Consider the following 19,507-nt stretch of genomic DNA (forward strand, 5'->3'; position numbering starts at 1 on the left):
ATTTTCCTTAAATCAAAGTAAAATATACAAAAGCTAATAAATCATATAAGTAAATCTCCCTGAAATCCCCTCCCCCTGCTTTCTGCCAGTACAAATTCCTAAAGGCATCTTTCTTCCTTCTTTTTTTAATTTTTCTTCCTTCCTTCCTCTCTTTGTCCTTCTTTCCTGTCTTCCTTTAGTGGGTAGATAATATACTCACATGGGTCAAAAATCAAAAAGTAGTAAACACGACATACAACAAAAAGTCTCCTTCCTGCCCTGCCCCCAGTCACCTAGCTTCCCTCCTCAAATGCAACTGGTTTTATCAGTTTTTTAGCTCTCCATCAGTATCAATGAGCATATATGGGTATGTGTATATCCACACACCTAGAGAGTATTTAAACCCTGCAGAAAAAGATAGCAAATTATTTGCACTGTTTTACACCTTGTCTTTCACTTTTCAATATACAGGCTATCATCCAATATTAACACATAAAGAGCTTCCAAATTCTTTTTAAAGTTGAAAATATTATAAATATTGGTGTATTGAATTAGACCCACATGGGTGAAGCTTTAGGTAGTTTTCCAATCTTTTGTTATGACAAACAACGCTGGAATAACCTCACAGCACGTCATGTAGGTAAACATGTTTATAGTATAAATTCTTAAAAAGGGAATTGCTAGGTCAAAGGGTGTGTGCATTTTTAAAACAGAGAGCTATTGCTAAACTGCCCTGCTTAGAGGTTGTACTGATTCACACTCCCACCACTTACATAAGACAATGACTTTCCATGGATTCCTGCCAACTACCTGAGTCATAACCCTTTTTGATCTCTGCCAACTTGATAGATGAAAACATATCATAATGTAATTTTAGCTCACAGTTTTCGTAAGTGTATACAAGCAGGTTTGTGTTTTACAGCAACCTATTTGTCCATTTCTGTGAATGTTCTGTTCATATCATCTGCCTGCTTTTCCACTGGGCTTCTGTTCTTTTACTTTATTGATGTTTTAGCTCTTTCTACACTAGGATAACTACCTTTCTGACTGTGAAATGAACCCAAATATTTTTCCCAGTTATTTTTTGACTTGCTGGATTTTGCCAAACAGATTTTTTAAAAATTTTATGTAATTGAATATATAAATCTTTTCTTCTAAGGCTTCTGCATTTGGTACTAGTTAGCAAAGCTGTTTCTACTCCCAGAATTTTTTTTAAAGGTTTTTTCTTAAGTTCCTCAGGTACTTTATTGGTTTCTTTCTCTAACATTAAATATTTGATCCATCTAGAGATGTTCCTTGTGTAAGGTGTGAGGTACGGGCCTGGTTACATTTTGTTTAAAATTACCAGTTGTCCCCTACCATTTAATAATCCATCTTTTACTGATTTTAAAAAGCAACTTATTTAAAGCATTTCTGGTTTCAAATATGTAACTGGAAATTACATGATTAAAGCTGTAGCGGTGTTTTGAATGCAGGCTACTTCACTGACTTGTGTGTGAAAGCTGGGATTTAGTTTCCATACGCTACCCTTTCTCTCCCTCCTCCAAAGCTTGATAAGTACATCATGTTTAGTTCCTCTGTTACTAAGTACTATTAGTTACTTTGGCTACCTTAAATCATTGACTTACACCACTATTTCTAGTTCCAACTAATCAGTACCAAGACACTCCTTTCAGCAAAGTGCAGATCATTCTGCACAGAAGTGTACATATTTTTTGTTGTTGTTCACACTCCATATTACCCACAACAGGGCCCAATCTAATTCATAATAGTCATAATAATAATGGTGCATGAGGCAGGATATAGAGACTCAGATCAATGTTTACCATTCTATGACTCTTAAAATAAATATCCACGAGTCCACAGTGATATAAATAAATCATCAAATGAATGAACGAGTGAATGGGACAATTCTCCTTTCGGAAGAATTCTAATTAATAAATGTAGAAGAAATGAGGGAAATAGAAAATCTCGATTAGAACACCACAGTAATCATTGCTGCAGGCAAGTTCTACTGATAAATGATAAAGCTGGTAGGTGAAACTTTAAGGAGGAACAAGACTTATGCAAGCCTCAAAGTATCTCCCCCCAAAATATGTCTTAATTACTGCGATGGTTTTAACATATGTCCACAAATTCTTTGATGTTCTTCCCTCCAGAAGGTGGGTTTAATCTACCCAACCCCTAACCCCACCCCCCAGAGTGCGCTGCACTTAGTGACTTCCTTCCAAAGAATACAACATGGAAAGGAGGGAAATACTGATCAACAGTGACCAAGTGATCAAAGTTAACATCACTGACAATGAATCATGTTTATGTTGGAAACCCCCTGACTCAAGTGCAGAAGAGCACTTCACCTCTGTGGTATACTTCCCCCAAATCCATAACCCCAGCCTTGGCATGAGAAAACACCAAACCCAAATTGAGGGACACTCTACAAAATACTTGCCCAATACTTTTCAAAAGTGCCAAGATCACGAAACACAAGAAAAAGCCAAAACACTTTCATAGATAAGAGGACTGGTGGCGCAGTGGTTAAGAATCCACCTGCCAGCGCAGAGACATGGGTTTGATCACTGGTCCGGGAAGATCCCGCATGCCGAGGAGCAACTAAGCCCATGCGCCACAGCTACTGAGCCTGCGTGCCGTAACTACTGAAGCCCGTGAGCCACAACTACTGAAGCCCATGAGCCACAACTACTGAAGCCCACGCCCCTAAGAGCCCATGGTCCTCAACAAGAGAAGCCACCGCAATGAGAAGCCCACACACCGCAAGGAAGAGTAGACCCCTCTTGCTGCAACTAGACAAAGCCCGTGTGCAGCAACGAAGACCCAAAGCAGCCAAAAATAAATAAATAAATAAAAACTTGAAAAAAAAAAAAAAAAGAGGAGACTAAAGAGACATGACATCTAAATGCTGTGGGGTACCCTGAACTGGTTCCTGGAGCAGAAAAAGTCATTAGTGGAAAGACGGGTGCAGTATGAAGCCTGTAATCTAGTTAATTTTTAAGTGTTAATTTCTCAGTTTTGATGTTATACCATGGTTATGTAAAATGTTCACATTAGGGGAAGCTGGTTGAAGGATATGCAGAAACTCTTTGTATTACCTTTACAACTCTTCTGTAAGTCTAAAATTATTTCCAAATATAAAGGTATTTTCAAAATAAAATCTTATTACCGGGCTAAATTAGCTCTTGGATACTTTTAAATTACTATCAGTATTACTGGAGGAAAACAAAGTATAATTTTTTTAGTTTCAGTGATCATCAAGAAATTAGTTTAATGTAAAAGTGAGTGAAGATAACCTCATTTCTCATTCCATTTTCTTTGTTTTACTCTATGTAAAGGTTTCCACTGTGTCCTTGTATTCTGAAGGCCTAGGATTGTTTTTCCAATGCGTACAAATGAGAAGTGGAATGTTTATTATGTTTTAAAATTCATAAAATTAGTAATATTAAGAATAATTTTAATAAAATTAAATGGAACTTAGAAAGTTCTGTTTCTTTGCATTAAATGTAATCCCAGTATAAGACAACATGACATACTTACCGGTAAAAGTAGGGCAGACCATTCCCATTATCCCTCCAATTATCGTTGCAATAAGGTCTCCTTTCCTTCACTCACTCACAATATGTATTGATTACCAAATATATTCCAGACATCGTCCTAAACTCTTGAGAAATTAAAAACAAAACAAACAAACAAAAGTATCATTGGGGCACTTCTTACTCTGCCCCAGTCCCAGAAAGTTCTTGTAACTGCCAACTAACACTAATAACTAACGTGAATAGGAACTCTTTCACTCCTCACAAGTCTATAGGTAGGGTTATCATTATATATCCCGTATTTTTATGCCTATTTTTACGAGGGACGAGGATACTGTGGTTCAGAGAGGTCAACAGGCTTGCCAGAGGTGCACAGCTAAGCAAGAGGCAAGTGCATCTCAAACCACGCCCCTTTGCCCCACACTCCACCCCCGGGCAGGGCGGTGACCACGAGGTGAGCGGGTCACCACAGCGGCGCGCTCCCCAGGGGACGCCCCTCACCCTCGCCCTCCACGGCCGCCCTCGGGTAGCCCCCCACACTCCGACCAACCACCTGACTCTGTCCCGGGGGCGGATTTCCCCTGCGAGGCTGCGCGGCCGGGGCGGGGCGGGGCGGGGCGGGGCGGGGCGGTCCTCCGGGGAGGCCGGGCGCCGGGGCGGGGCCGCCGGGCGCCGGGGCGGGGTCGCCGCGCGCAGGAGGAAGGAAGTACCCGCCGGCGCGCTTCCGGGGCCGTGGTGGCTTCGCGTGCGCCCAGCTGCACCATGGGACCGCTGCCGCGGACTCTCGAACTCTTCTACGATGTGCTGTCCCCCTACTCCTGGCTGGCCTTCGAGGTGACGCCGGGGGAGCCGCTTCGGCCGGGGCTTGGAGGACGAGGGCAGAGGGAAGGGCGAGCGAAGGGCGTAGGGACCGCAATCTCGTGAAAGTCCTGGCGCTGCCCGACGCGGTTTAGGACAAGCAAATAGAGAGCCAGGCTGAAGGTCACTTTGTTGGTAAACCGGATACGATCGCTGGCTCCAGGTCTAACCCTTATAGCCTAAGGCAGGGGCTTCCCCCAGTGGTTAAGAAGATGATCAACTTCAGAGAATCAGGATATAAGCCCTCTTCGTAGCCCTCCGATTTCCGTTTGGTGGGGGGGTGTGTGGAGTGAAGAACAGATTAAAAACTGTCCACAGGAGCAAAGGTCCTGGGGTCGATTTCTAGCAGTGGAGAGGGTTTTGCCCTTTGAAACCAAACAATTTAGGACGTCCTCATAACCCCTTGTCTGCGCCTATAGCTTCTGGCTGATGACTGCCGTGAAGCACCCTTCCCCTCCCTCAGCCATTTTCACTCTCTTCGCCCCCGCCCTGCAGGTCCTGTGCCGGTATAAGAACATCTGGAACGTCAGCCTGCAGCTGCGCCCGACCTTAATTGCAGGGATCATGAAAGACAGCGGTATGAAGGCCGCAGCGTTTTCGGCAGGGATTTGAGGGAAGACTGATTGCAAAGGCCCAGGGGAGTGGCCCTCCACTGGATCTTCATATTGGCGGCAGCAGCTAGTAACATGCCCTCTACCTGAAGCCCCGGTAGGGGTCCCCCAGTCCTGGGACCCTTAGGTCGTCCCTCACCAGTGAGCCCAACTTTCTGCTTGCAGGAAACCAGCCGCCAGCTTTGCTTCCCCGCAAAGCCCTATACTTGAAAAATGACGTTAGGCGCCTGGGACAGTATCTCCAGGTTCCCATCCACTTACCCAAGGATTTCTTCTTTGTGATCTTTGAAAAAGGTGAAGAGAGTGGGATGTAGATGGGGCCTCAAGTAGAGAGGAGTGGATTTGGAGATTGCAGGGCCAGAAAGGAGGGGTTCGGGTGATTCCATGAAGTGAAACAAGCCTTGGGAAAACTCAGGATCAGAGTTAAGGGAGCAGAAGGTTTGAGGATGTCAGGGGAGGGAGAGCAGGACAAACGGGTTATCAGAAACGTGGGTGGGAGCCTGAGGGCGTTGGAGCACTGGGCGGTGTCAGAAGCAGGAAAGAGCTGGTCTTCCATGGGGAAACAAGCTAGAGGAGCCCTACCTCTGAGTGCCTCTGTCCCACAGGAAGTTTGACAGCCATGCGCTTCCTCACCATCGTGAAACTGGAGCACCCGGAGTTGCTGGAGAAAGTGTCCAGGGAACTGTGGATGCGCGTCTGGTCACGGGTGAGGGCGGGGCTCTGGGAACCCACTTGCAGGGAGACCCTGGATGATTCGATGACCCTGTCCTAGGCTCAGTCCAGGTCCTGCCTTCCCCATCGTTCACTGACCTAGTGTCCTCCATCACGCCCCTCACCTTGTACTGAGTGTCCTCTTTTTTCCAGGATGAAGACATCACGGAGCCCCAGAGCATCCTGGCCGTGAGTGTCCCCACTCCTCCCATGGGGAGTCTGAGGACAGTTGACATCCGGGGGCAAAGAGGACATCGTTTTCTTATTGGGTAGAAGAGGTCATAGTTAGGGGAGAAAGGATCTTTGATAGGCGAAATTACTAAAGGGTTGGAAGTAAGAGGACTCGCGAAAGACTATCCCATGGTTGAAAGAGGAAGTGCACCATTCTACATGGGTAGCATGTATTTGATGCAAGAAGCCAGTGGGAGCGAGGTGTTGAATGTTGGCACCTGCAGATATGAAGTACTGGCAAGTCTTGGCCCCAAAGACTCCAACACAGACCTCACCATCACATCCAGGAGACTTTAAAAACAGGCTTTAAAAAGACAAAAAGAGGGCTTCCCTGGTGGCGCAGTGGTTGAAAGTCCGCCTGCCGATGCAGGGGACACAGGTTCGTGCCCCGGTCCGGGAAGATCCCACATGCCGTGGAGCGGCTGGGCCCGTGAGCCATGGCCGCTGGGCCTGCATGTCCGGAGCCTGTGCTCCACAACAGGAGAGGCCACGGGAGTGAGAGGCCCACGTACTGCAAAAAAAAAAAAAAAAAGACAAAAAGAGATAACTGACTCAAGCCAAAATTACGCAGAAGCCTGAGTGAGAAAAATGGAAATAGCTCAAAACGTTAAAATGTGTGCCAGCCATAGATAGGGCTATGAAAAGTAAGTGTTTCTGCAGGATTGAATCGGAAAATTTAACACCATATTTTTTTTTCCCTTAAGTTTACAAAAGACAGTTGAGGCATATTCAAATGTAATAGATAAAACGACAAGTCACAAAAAAGTTAAACATACAAAGCATGCCAATGTATCCTTCATGTTTTTATTCTTGCAAAGTCTATGCCCAGGCTTGCTTTTTCACTTAATATTTAACAGTCCTTTTCCATGCCATTTAAAACTCTCGGAGAGTATAATTGTTAGTTTCCACATAGCATTCCATTCAGTGGATTTGTTTAGTTAACCACTGCCCTATTATTGAACCCTTGGTCAGAACACAATTCCCTCATGTGGTCAAAGACAACGTCATGGATGACTTTGCATTTCCCAGTCCAGGTCGTGGAGGTCAGGTCCCAGTGGTTGTCAACCCTGGCTGTATATTAAAATCACCTGCGCACCACCGCCCAGAAATTCCGACGTACTTGTACTCAGGGATGACATGCAAAAGCTCCCCCAGGAGATTCTCATATGTGCAGCTAAAGTGAAGAGCCACCGATCCCAGCAAACCCCAAACTGAAGCCTTCAACGTTCTCTTGAAGCCAGACACTCATAGCTGTAGCCGTGTGCCTTGTCCAGAGTCCGCAGGAAATTCTATAGGAATTAGAGCCCAGCCCTTGATTCAGGAGTTCTAAGAAGTAGGAAGGCACGAGCCCCAGACTTACTGTCAGGGGACTCAGATTCTAGCATTGGCTCTGCTACTAACAAGCTCTTCAACACTGACCAAGATATGTACGTTTCTGGACTTCAGGCTTATCTGTTGACAAAGTGGTTGGGAAGCTGGTCTCTAAGATGCCCTCTGGCATTAAATTTCTGCAACTATGCCTCTGCCACCCACTCTTTCCACCCATCTCATGATTTTGAAGGGAAAAACAGCCCCCGTTGGCAAGGATAGACCTCCGCTCATGGGTGGGTAAAGGCATTGCCAGGATAACGTGGGGACACAAAATTTAAAAAACCGGTTTTTTCCTGAGATTCCCCTCCCCCACTAATGCAGACACAGTTGTGTTCCCTACCCCATCCCTTCAGGCTGCAGAGAAGGCTGGCATGTCCACGGGACGAGCCCAGGAACTTCTGGAAAGGGTCTCAACACCACAGGTGAAGAACCAGCTCAAGGAGACCACTGATGCAGCCTGCAAATACGGGGTGAGCAACTCTGTGTGTCCCCAGCCTCAGTGCTGAGACAGGGTCCCCATGCTCCTGTCCAAAAGCTGCTCACCAACCGTGAGCCCTCCTGGTTCTCCCAGGCCACCCTCACCCTCTCCCTTCCTTTCCCTGGACCCCAGGAAAGGAAGGGAGGGAGCTAGGTGGTGAGAGAGGAGACACAGCGCTCTCACTAGAGACCCGGAGCCTCTTATCGGACGCCTCTGGCTGCTTTGTGTCTGTGACCTCAGACCAGTATTGACGTGCAGCCTTCAACGGCAGCCCAATAACCACCTGCTCCATCACCCTCCTTCCTGCACGCCGACTGCTTTCTCCAGGCCTTTGGGCTGCCTGTCACTGTGGCCCACCTGGATGATGAAACCTACATGCTGTTTGGCTCTGACCGGATGGAGCTGCTGGCACACCTTCTGGGTAAGTTACAGGTTCATGCTGAGCTGCCCTTGACCCCACCGCTGCGTGATATCAGTTGCCCAGAAGGATGGATTCAGAGCGAAAGAAAGAATGTGCTAGGCCCTTCCAGTAATGGAGCCTCATACAGACACAGGTGTGCCTGAGGTAGAATGGGGAGGGGGCCACCTTCTCCCACAGGAGAGAAGGAAGCCTCTGTACCTTGAAGCCAGGCGGAGCTCGTCCTAGAGAACCCCCAGGGGCCTGTGCGGCCAGCCTCTGGCATGATTTTCTCCATCCAGGAGAGAAGTGGATGGGCCCTGTGCCTCCAGCTGCAACTGCCAGACTTTAAGGAAGCCCAGAAGCAGCAGATTTACTGGTATAAAAAAGCAGACTATCTCCTTACCCCTCCTCCACCGTGGGGCCCTGGGACTCTGGTTTCCTGTCTCAGAGGTTCCTCTCCGGCCCTGGGGGATGCCGGCGAGAGGCTCTGCAGTACACCGTCTACCATTATCTCACGGCTGCCGTTACTTCTGTGCCTCACGAGTGCCTTTCGAGAGCCCCAAACTCTGCTTCCCACAAAATAAACCTAATGCCATCAGGCATCATATTTCTGGGTCTGTGTCTTCCCTGGTGTTTGTGTGTTCTTGTTCCTGCGATCACACCTGGCCATTCTAGGTGTTTGAGAAGAGCAGCTCACTGTGTGCTCCCAGCCCCCTGCCCACCTTGGGGCAGCTTATGTGGAGGGAGCAGGAAACAGTCCCTCTTTCTCTTCTACAGAAGCTTCCTGAGTCTGTCAGAGACAGAAAACTAAGCCGGATGGATTTTGCCCCTAACCAGTTGGGCACTGTCTTCTGACCAGCCGTGGTGCCTGAGACAGGGCTGGGGCCAGAAGCCGCTGGGGAATGAAGGCTGGAGGGAGCCAGAGCATGACTGAGCTTGCATCCAGATGTGTAAACGGGGTCCAGCTACTCTAACCAGGACAAGGCCAGGCCAGGAGACTGGCCGGAGCTGCCATGGCCTGAAGACGTTGCTCGTCCCCTTATGGTTCCTTCCCCTCACCCACAAAGCAGATCCCAAGGAAAACTCAGGCCTTTCTCCCGGCCTATTATGACCCCTGTTCCCTCCCACACAAACCAATAGCTTTCCCACTCCCCCAGTTATTAATCCAAAGTCCCTGCTCTTTCTGTGCCCACTGTACGATCATCAGAATGCCTTGTGTTTCGATAGGGTCTGGAATTCTTTGTCATCCCAGACTAATGTGGTATAATCTCTTATTGTAGAGGCAGATTTCCCAGGCCTGGCCACTCTTCCTTTAAAGGCTCTAGCATCCTATTTTTCTTTTTCTTTTTTTTAAGAGTAGTACTCTTTTTTTTTTTTTTACAGTTATTCATTCATTCATTCATTCATTTATTTATTGGTTGCGTTGGGTCTTCGCTGCTGCAGGTGGGCTTTCTCTAGTTGCGGCATACAGGGGCTGCTCTTCCTTGCGGTGCGCGTGCTTCTCTTGTTGAGCACGGGCTCTAGGTGCGTGGACTTCAGTAGTTGTGGCATGTGGGCTCAGTAGTTGTGGCTCATGGGCTTTAGAGCACAGGCTCAGCAGTTGTGGCGCACGGGCTCAGCTGCTCCGTGGCATGTGGGATCTTCCTGGACCAGGGCTCAAACCCATGTTCCCTGCATTGGCAGGCGGATTCTTAACCACTGCACCACCAGGGAAGTCCTAGCATCCTATTTTTCTAATCCAATAGAAGAATTTAATCTTCACTGAAGGAATGAGACAATTTCTAGACTAATCCTTAACACACGTGTGATCTAGATTTTAATGTCTGAACTTATGCCAAATAGAATAAAAAATGATTATATTAGCATTCTCCCAAAAAGAATCAATAGGATGTTTATAAATATATAGAAAGATTTATTGTGAGGTATTGGCTCACATGACTACAGAAGCTGAGGAGTCCCATCATTTGCCATCTGCAAGCTGGAGGCCCAGGAAAGCTGGGGTCAGTTCCAGTCCAAGTTCAAAGGCCTGAGAACCAGGAGAGCCAATGTCCGAGGGAAGGAGAAGATGGCTGTCTCCGTTCAAACAGAGCAAATTCTCCCTTCTGCCTTTTTGTGCTATTCGGGCCCTCAATGGATTGGATGATGAAAACCCGCATTGGTGAGAACCACCTCTTCTACGGATTCAAAGGCTAATCTCTTCTGGAAACACCCTCGCAGGCACACCCAGAAATTATGTTTTATCAGCTCTTTGGGCATCCGTTAGCACAGCCAACTTGCCACATAAAACTAACCATCACAGCGAGAAAAGGAAAAGCCTCCAAATGCAGCTCTATTTTATTTCAATTAAGGAACACTCTTCTATAATTTAAACCGTTTCATGCTTAGTTGCTTCCTCTCCTCTCCTTCTGATCAACAGTTGTAATATAAAATTTGCAATTATGTCAATGCTCAGAATTCAATACTGAACCACTTCCTTGTGTTGTAATTCAAATTCCAAGCTTACCAAATAATGTTATGCTTCTAAAACACAACTTTTTTAGGTAAAATTCTTTAAAATTATATATATATATATATATATATATATTTTTTTTTTTTTTTTGGGCTGCGTGTGTCTTTGTTGCAGTGCGCCAGCTTCACGGGCTTCTCTCTAATTGTGGTGTGCGGGCTTCTCTCTAGCTATGGCGTGCGGCCTCCAGGGCGCCGTGGGCTCTGTAGTTTGCAGCACGTGGGCTCTCTCGCTGAGGCACGTGAGCTCAGTAGTTGTGGCACGTGGTCTTAGTTTTCCCACGGCAGGTAGGGTCTTAGTTCCCTGACCAGGGATCAAACCCACGTCCCCTGAATTGGAAGGTGGATTCTTTACCACTGGACCACCAGGGAAGTCCCAAAAGTGATATTTTTTTACAGAACCAAAACACAAGTGGTAATTAAAGACAACAAAGTATTGCATGCATGTGGTAAAACAAAAACAAAAAACAGAGCAAGGTGTGAAATGAAAAGTGAAGAGTTCTCCCTTTCCACTCCTCACTTTTTTGTGTATGCTTTGAGAAATGCCCTTTTTTTTTTTAACACAAATGTCAGGCATAATACAGAGATTCCATATACCCTTCATCCAGTTTCCCCAATGGTGACATCTTGCGTGTCTGGTACAATAACACAACCAGAAAATTGGCATTGATACAATCCATCAACCTCATTCAGATTTCGTCAGTTTGATATGCACACATTTGTGTGTCTGTGTTTAATTCCGTATAATTTTATAACCTGTAGACTCATGTCACCACAACCACAGTCTAGACACAGAATGCTTCCAGCTTAGGGATCCCTCATACTGCCCTTTTTGTAGCAATAGCCACCTCCCTCCCTCCCTCCCCACTTCCCTGACCCTTGGCAACCGTGATCTGTTCACATAGTTGTCATTTTACGAGGGCTGTATGAACAGAATCAGATTGGCTTGTTTTCACTCAGCATAACCCCCTGAGGTCCACCCAAGGTACTATGTGTCTCTGTAGTTTGTAGCTTTTTTCTTTTTGTTGCTGAGTCCTGTTCCTTGGTATGGATGTGCCAGTTTGTTTAACCTGTTGAAGGACATTTAAGTTGTTTCCACTTTGGGGCTGAAAAATTTCAAATTCCAACGTGTGTGTGTGTGTGTGTGTTTGTGTGTGTGTAGGCTTCCCCACACCAGCAAGCAATTTTCGGATGCCAGCAGGGTTTTCAAGAATTCAACTCAATTCCGACACTATCTACCCGGAGATAGCATTACATTCCACGTGTAAGACCACCCTCCACTTCCAGGTGCAAGTCCAGGTTGTCACCTGTGCTTCTGACAGACTGGTTATAAACCAGAGGTTCCCATGACCCCCTTCTCGGGTTTAATTAATTTGCTAGAACGGCTCACAGAACTCAATAAAACCCAGTTACTCACTAGATTACTGATTTATTATAAAAGTATATTAAAGGATATGATTCAAAACCCAGATGAAGAGATACATGGGGCGAGGTCCTGAACAAAGGAGCTTCTGTCCTCATGGAGATGAAGAGATACATAGGGTGAGGTCCTGAACAAAGGAGCTTTTGTCCTCATGGAGCTTGGGGACCAGCATGGTGGCACATGGAAGCATCCTGGTTTCCCATTGTGGAAGCTCTCCGAAAATGGGGTTTTTATGGAGACTTCATTACGTAGTCATGATTGACTAAATCTCTGGCCAATGGCAATGGATTTAACCTCAAGCTCCTCTCTCCTCCCCAGAAATCAGGGAGTGGAACTGAAAATTCCAACCCTCTAATCACTTGGTTGGTTCTCCTGGCAACCAGGCCCCCGATCTTCAGGTGCTTCTAAAAGTCACTTCAGGGGCTTCCCTGGTGGCGCAGTGGTTGAGAGTCTGCCTGCCAATGCAGCGGACACTGGTTCAAGCCCTGGTCCAGGAAGATCCCACATGCCCGGGAGCAACTGGGCCCGTGAGCCACAACTACTGAGCCTGCGCGTCTGGAGCCTGTGCTCCGCAGCAAGAGAGGCCGCGACAGTGAGAGGTCCGCGCACCGCGATGAAGAGTGGCCCCCGCTTGCCACAACTAGAGAAAGCCCTCGCACAGAAACGAAGACCCAACACAGCCCAAAATAAATAAATAAATGAATAAATTTATAAAAAAATAAATAAAATAAAATAAAAGTCACTTCATTCACAAAAGACACCCTTATCACTGTCAACGCTTAGGAAATTACAAGGCTTTTGGAAGCTGTGAGCCAGGAACTGTGGCCTAAAACCACATATATATGAGAAATATATTTTGGTCATCTGAATATCCAAATATGTGTATATAAATATATATATATATATCTTATCAATCACAATATCACAGGGGCTATCCCAGGTAAAGCTGCTATGAACATGCATGTACAGGTTTGTGTGTGCACATAAATTTTCATTTCTCTGGGGTAAATGCCCAGGAGTAGTTGCTGAGTCATGTGGTAAGCGAATGTTTAGTGTTGTAAAGAAACTGCTCTACTTTTCCGCAGTAGCCATACCATTTTCCCTTCACACTGGCAATTCATGAGTGATCCAATTTTCCACATCCTCACCAGCATTTGGTGTTATTACAATTTCTTATTTTACCTTTTCTGATTGGTGTGTAGTGGTATCTCATTGTGATTTGAATTTCCATTTCCCTAATAATGTTGAACATCTTTTTGCCTATGGAGTTGAGTGGGAAGGGGAATGATGGAACTTTCTGGGTGATAGTAATGTTTCCTATCTTGATTGGAGTTTGGGTTACACCAATGTAAATTTTATCAAAACTCATGGAATGGTCCAGTTAAAATCTGTGCAATTCACTGCATGCAAATTTTACTTAAAAAAAAATTAACTGTAAACTAGTATTTAATTCTTGTTACTTTTATGCACGCTGAAGTAGTTAGGTGGAAGTGTGCTGATGTCTGCAGCCTACTTTGAAATGTATCAAAAAATAAGATATATTGATGGATAAAGTGATGGATAGATATGTAATAAAGTATAATGAAATTAGAAGCCCCTCTAATCCTTTTTAACTGTTGAAATGTATACTATGAGTATAGATTATTTTTTAATTAAAATAATTATCTTTAGTAATCTATATCTTTAAGTTTTATGTTTAAAAAAATTTGTTAATATGGGCTTCCCTGGTGGCGCAGTGGTTGAGAGTCCGCCTGCCGATGCAGGGGACGCGGGTTCGTGCCCCGGTCCGGGAGGATCCCGTGTGCCGCAGAGCAGCTGGGCCCGTGAGCCATGGCCGCTGGGCCTGCGCGTCCAGAGCCTGTGCTCTGCAACGGGAGAGGCCACAACAGTGAGAGGCCCGCGTACAGCAAAAAAAAAAAAAAAAGTGTTAATATCCACACATTGATACTTTCACACATTGATACTATTTCAGATACTGTGTTTAATCATTAACTCTTGGGCTTCCCTGGCGGCGCAGTGGTTGAGAGTCCGCCTGCCGATGCAGGGGACACGGGTTCGTACCCCGGACCAGGAAGATCCCACATGCCGCGGAGCGGCTGGGCCCGTGAGCCATGGCCGCTGAGCCTGCGCGTCCGGAGCCTGTGCTCCGCAACAGGAGAGGCCACAACAGTGAGAGGCCCCCGTACCGCAAAACAAAACAAAACTAAACTAAACTAAATCATTAACTCTTTCATACAGCGTGTCAGGCTGTCATCTTTCTATCCACCTCAGAAAATCCTGGAGACCAAGATCAAAAGTGTTACATTTCCTGCATAGATAACTAGAGATTAGCAGAGGACGATGTACAATGTAAGTTACAAACAAGTGCTCCACAGTGAAATCCAGTCCCTGTGACAGGATGGTGGCCCTGTTGGTGGGTCCCTGGTGTGGCCATTACACTCAGACTTTGGCTGTAGCTCCTGGGTCATAGCCAGGCTGCAGGAGCGGGGTGGGAAAGGGGTGATAAGCTTGGGCTTATTCTCACCAATTTACAAATTAGAAACTGAAGCCCAGAAAGGTTAAGTACTTACCCAAGGTCACACAGTTAAGTGGTAGAGCTGAGATTTGAAACCTGGCTTGGCCATCTCCAAAAAATATGTGATTAACCACAATACAGCCCTATTTTCTCATGCTTGGGGACACAGTTATGTGGGACACTGTTGCCACTATCTGTAGAATTTTCTAATAAAAACAATGCTTTTTGTTACTTGGCAAAAACCACACTCAGTTTCTTAAATTTCAGGGTTGCTTTTTGTGGCATAGTGCTGAATACCTGACAGCACTGAACACCATTGTTCACTCAGTTCATTCCCAGTGAGCTTTGTACAATGTTACAACTAGCTGGTGAGGGTAATATTTATCCTTACATACTTGAGGATTCTTTGAAAGCATTTCCATCCCCAAAATATCAATGTTTCTGATTTACTTCCTGTTATATCATTTAACCACCTTCCCTACACATTTGGAGGAGCTGTAAGGCAACTAACACAGAAGAAAAAACCCTCAACAGAGTGAAAAGATCAAGATTCTGAGTTTGATTCTAACTAAACAAATCATGGGCTTTCTCTGAGCTGGTTTCCTCCTCTGTAACATGAAAATGATAATCAGATTTACCCCACGATTGTTATTAAGGATCAAATGAGATTGTGGATGTGGACCAAATTGTTTCTACCACCAACACTGTGTTAGAAGAAGTCACGTGCACATGAGGCTTCTAAGAGCTGTTCAGTTAAAATGTTACTTTTTATAATCAGTCTTAATTAGCTCATAAAAGATGAGCATCCTGATAGAACCTACAATCTTAATTTCCTAATCTTGCTTTATAGGCCAATAACCTTATTTTATCTTCTGATATTCTCTTTTGCTATCTGAAAATCAGTCTTTTCTTAAGATGAAAAACAATGGGGGAAATGGCATCTAACCACTCCTCCAGGGAAGACCAGGGTAACAATCTTAGAATGTCATAGGTGTTGTGTTAAATTAGGCAGCCAAAAAAAAAAGTGTTAAGAGTTGGACGACATAGTGGTTAAGAGCCAGTGCTCTGGACTGGGACTGTGGGTTCAAATCTTGACCCACCCTCGATTAGCTATGTATTTTTCTCAAGTCTCTGACCTCACCTACAAAATGATATAATAACTACCCCTTATTACATTATATTTTAAGTTACCTAATTTGTGTAAAGCATTTAGCACAATGAGCAGTACGTACAAAACACTCCACACATGTTGGCTGTAAGTCTAAAACAGATCCAGATTCAGAAACACAAAACCACAGAAATCTGGAGACACAGAAGCACACAGCGGTAGACGCCCGTGACCCTTCCCAGGAAGTCTGTGGATTACCTGCACTTCTCCCTTTTCCCCTGACCACCCACTTCCCTGCACCATCATCCTCCAAAATGAGGCAGTGTGGTAGACCAGCCAAGAGGAGAGTTCCAACCTCTAGCCAGGTGCTTTGTGGGAAGCTAGCAAGTAGAAAGCGGAAAGACAATTGAATTAAGTGGTGAATTCATATTCTGCTAAGGATACTAAGTTGATAAAGAAAAAAGGAAAGTAAAAACTTTGGGAAGGAGTTTGGCCACATGCATTCAGGGCAATAAAAACTTTCACCATGCTTGTCTCAGTAATGACATCCTTTAGAATTCAGCTGGAGGAAATAACCCCAAAAGAAGGAAAAACTACACCCAAGAAGATAGAATTTTTTATATATATATATATATATATATATTTTTTTTTTTTTGGCTGCTTTGGGTCTTCGTTGCTGCGCACGGGCTTTTCTCTAGTTGTGGCGAGTGGGGGATACTCTTCCGCTGTGGTGCGCAGGCTTCTCACTGCGGTGGCTTCTCTTGTTGTGGAGCACCATGAGCTCTAGGCGCGCGGGCTCAGTAGTTGTGGCACACGGGCTTCAGTAGTTGTGGCTCATGGGCTTAGTTGCTCCGTGGCACGTGGGATCTTCCCAGACCAGGGCTCAAACACATGTCCCCTGCATTGGTAGGTGGATTCTTAACCACTGTGCCACCAGGGAAGCCCAGAATTATATTTTTTGTTGTGCGTTTTTTTTTCTTTTTTCAGAATTATATTTTTTAAACAGCTTTATAGAGGTACAATTCACCCCTTTAAAGTGTAAAATTCAATGGGTTGTGGGGTATTTTTGGTATATTCACAGAGTTGTACAAGCATCACTACTACCTAATTAGAAAACATTTTCATTAACCCAAAGCAATAAATCCATTCACAGTCACTTCCTATTCCTCCCTCTCTCCAGCCCTTAGCAACCACTAATCTATTTTTTTGTCTCTTAAAGCATTAATTTTGATGACCAAGAGGAAAAAAAAAAGAAAAATTGAATAAAATAAACTCAATGTTATTGAATAACATAATATAAAGGTATGTTAAATTATGGTATATCCATTCAATAAAATATTACCTTATTGGCTGTTAGAAATTACTACAAGAAAAACTATATCAAAAGGCAATTCTGTTACAATGTTTAAAGGTTTTTTTTTAATGTAATCTTTTTTTTTTTTTTTTTTTTTTTAATACGGCACGCGGGCCTCTCACTGTTGTGGCCTCTCCCGTTGCGGAGCACAGGCTCTGGACGTGCAGGCTCAGCGGCCATGGCTCACGGGCCCAGCCGCTCCGCGGCATGTGGGATCCTCCCGGACCGGGGCACGAACCCGTGTCCCCTGCATCGGCAGGCGGACTCTCAACCACTGCGCCACCGGGGAAGCCCCTAAAGTTTTTTTAAAGATAACAAAATGGTGAACATACTCTGATCTCAACTAGAGTATATTCTGGTTTGTGTGTGAACAGACTGGAAGAAATGTATAGAAATTTTAAGTGGTCATGTTAGGGTAATGAGATTGTGGACAATTTTTTCTTTAGCTTTTAAATATTTTTTAACATTTTATATTTTTTTAAAAATGGAATTTTTAGAAAATCTATTTAAAATTATTGAAATAGAGAATATATTGTAGGGCACAGCCAGACAGCAGTCCAGCCCCTATGACTTGGATCCAGTTCGTACTTAACAAATCTCTCTAGTGCAGGCTCCTTCTAGCAACCAAGAGCCTTAAGCTACAAAGGTCCCACCTCACCCAGGCTGCATGACTTTTCACACTGTAGACTTTCAGGCCTTCACCTTTTGGCCCTCTTCCCTCTCAGCCGACACTCCCCAAACCCCCCAGAGCTCACTCCTTAACTAAGCCTTCTTAGTTATCATTGCATACCAGTGACTCTTGGCCAATTTCCTTCTATTAATATATTCACCGTAGGTCCTTCTGATCCCAGCCATACTTTCTCCTGATGAGCTGAATAGTAAGAAAATTGGTGGAAACAAGATATTCATCCCTCAGTATTGGTAGGGGATTGGTTCCAGGACCCCCAAATGCGATGAATGTGGAAAAGCCTTCATTCAAATCTCACATCTCGTTGGATATCATAGAGTACACACTGGAGTGAAACCCTACAAATGCTCAAAATCTGAGAATGCTCAAGTCCCTTCTATAAAATGGTGTAGTATTTGCATACAACTCAGCACATCCTCCTGTACACTTTAAAACCATCTCTATGGTGCTTCCCTGGTGGCGCAACGGTTGAGTGTCTGCCTGCCAATGCAGGGGACACCGGTTCGAGCCCTGGTCTGGGAGGATCCCACATGCCGCGGAGCAACTAGGCCCGTGAGCCACAACTACTGAGCCTGCGCGTCTGGAGCCTGTGCTCCGCAACAAGAGAGGCCGCGATAGTGAGAGGCCTGCGCACCGCGATGAAGAGTGGTCCCCACTTGCCACAACTAGAGAAAGCCCTCGCACAGAAACGAAGACCCAACACAGCGAAAATAAATTAATTAATGAATAAACTCCTACCCCCCACATCTTCAAAAAAAAAAAACCATCTCTATGTTACTTATAATACCCAACAATGTAAATGATTTGTAATAGCTGTAAATACAATATAAATGTTATATAAACAGTTGCCAGCACTCAGCAAATTCAAGTTTCGCTTGTTGGAACTTTCTAGATTTTTTTTAATGAATATTTTCTATGTGAGGTGGGATGAATGTGAGTCCATGCGGAACCCGCAGATTTAAAGGGCCAACTGCAACTGAAACCATGCCCCTCAGACTGGGACTCGAACCCATGCAGCTGGGACTCAAACCCATGCAGCTGGGACTCAAACCCATGCAGCTGGGACTCAAACCCGGCCAGAACCCACAGTCTTCCAACTGAGATCACACACCTGGTTTCAGGACTTAATGAAGCTCCGTTCTTGATGTCTCATCGCAGAAAGAATTCAGTGAGAGACAAACGGATAGAAAAGAAGTGGATTTTTTTAGAGAGAAACACACTCCATAGGCTGTGGGCCATCTCAGAAGGTGAGAAAGGCACCAGGGTATGGGGTTGTCAGTTTTTGTAGGGGTGGGTAATTTCCTAGGCTAATGAGTGGGAGGAGTATTCCAGCTATTTTGGGAAGGGGCGGGGATTTCCAGGCATTGGGCCACCGCCCACTTTTTGATCCTTACGGTGGGTCTCGGAACTGTCATGGCGCCTGTGGGTGGTGTCATTTAGCTTGCTGATGTGTTACAGTGAGTGTATTGTGAGGCTCAGGTCTAGTGGAAGTTGACTTGTCCGCCATCTTGGACCCATTTGGTTCTAATCTGTCTATGTCATGTCCTCGGGCTATGTCATGCTTTCAAAGGTTGTGCCCTGACCCCTTCCCTCCGGTTTCATAACAACCAGCTCTCCTCCTCTTACTAAGTGCAAGCTCCCGGTGCTCGCCACACGATGGGCCAACAAATCGGGAGGCAAGGTGTTGAGGCAAGGAACACGACTTTATTCGGAAAGCCGGTAGACCGAGA

The 19,507-nt window shown here is 45.3% G+C and overlaps 1 protein-coding gene across 1 annotated transcript; it reads left to right on the forward strand.

Moving 5' to 3' along the window:
• Positions 1-4,229: 4,229 nt before the first annotated feature.
• GSTK1 (glutathione S-transferase kappa 1) lies at positions 4,230-8,789 on the forward strand. Its single transcript, XM_082846617.1, has 8 exons — positions 4,230-4,358; positions 4,878-4,959; positions 5,159-5,287; positions 5,599-5,699; positions 5,858-5,893; positions 7,660-7,776; positions 8,112-8,205; positions 8,484-8,789. Exons 1-8 carry the CDS (start codon positions 4,287-4,289, stop codon positions 8,531-8,533), a joined length of 681 nt encoding a protein of 226 aa, XP_082702743.1. The 5' UTR covers positions 4,230-4,286; the 3' UTR covers positions 8,534-8,789.
• The last annotated feature ends 10,718 nt before the right edge of the window (positions 8,790-19,507 follow it).

The sequence above is a fragment of the Leucopleurus acutus genome, assembly GCF_964270905.1.
Source record: "Leucopleurus acutus genome assembly, chromosome: 9".
Classification (NCBI taxonomy): Eukaryota; Metazoa; Chordata; class Mammalia; order Artiodactyla; family Delphinidae; genus Leucopleurus; species Leucopleurus acutus.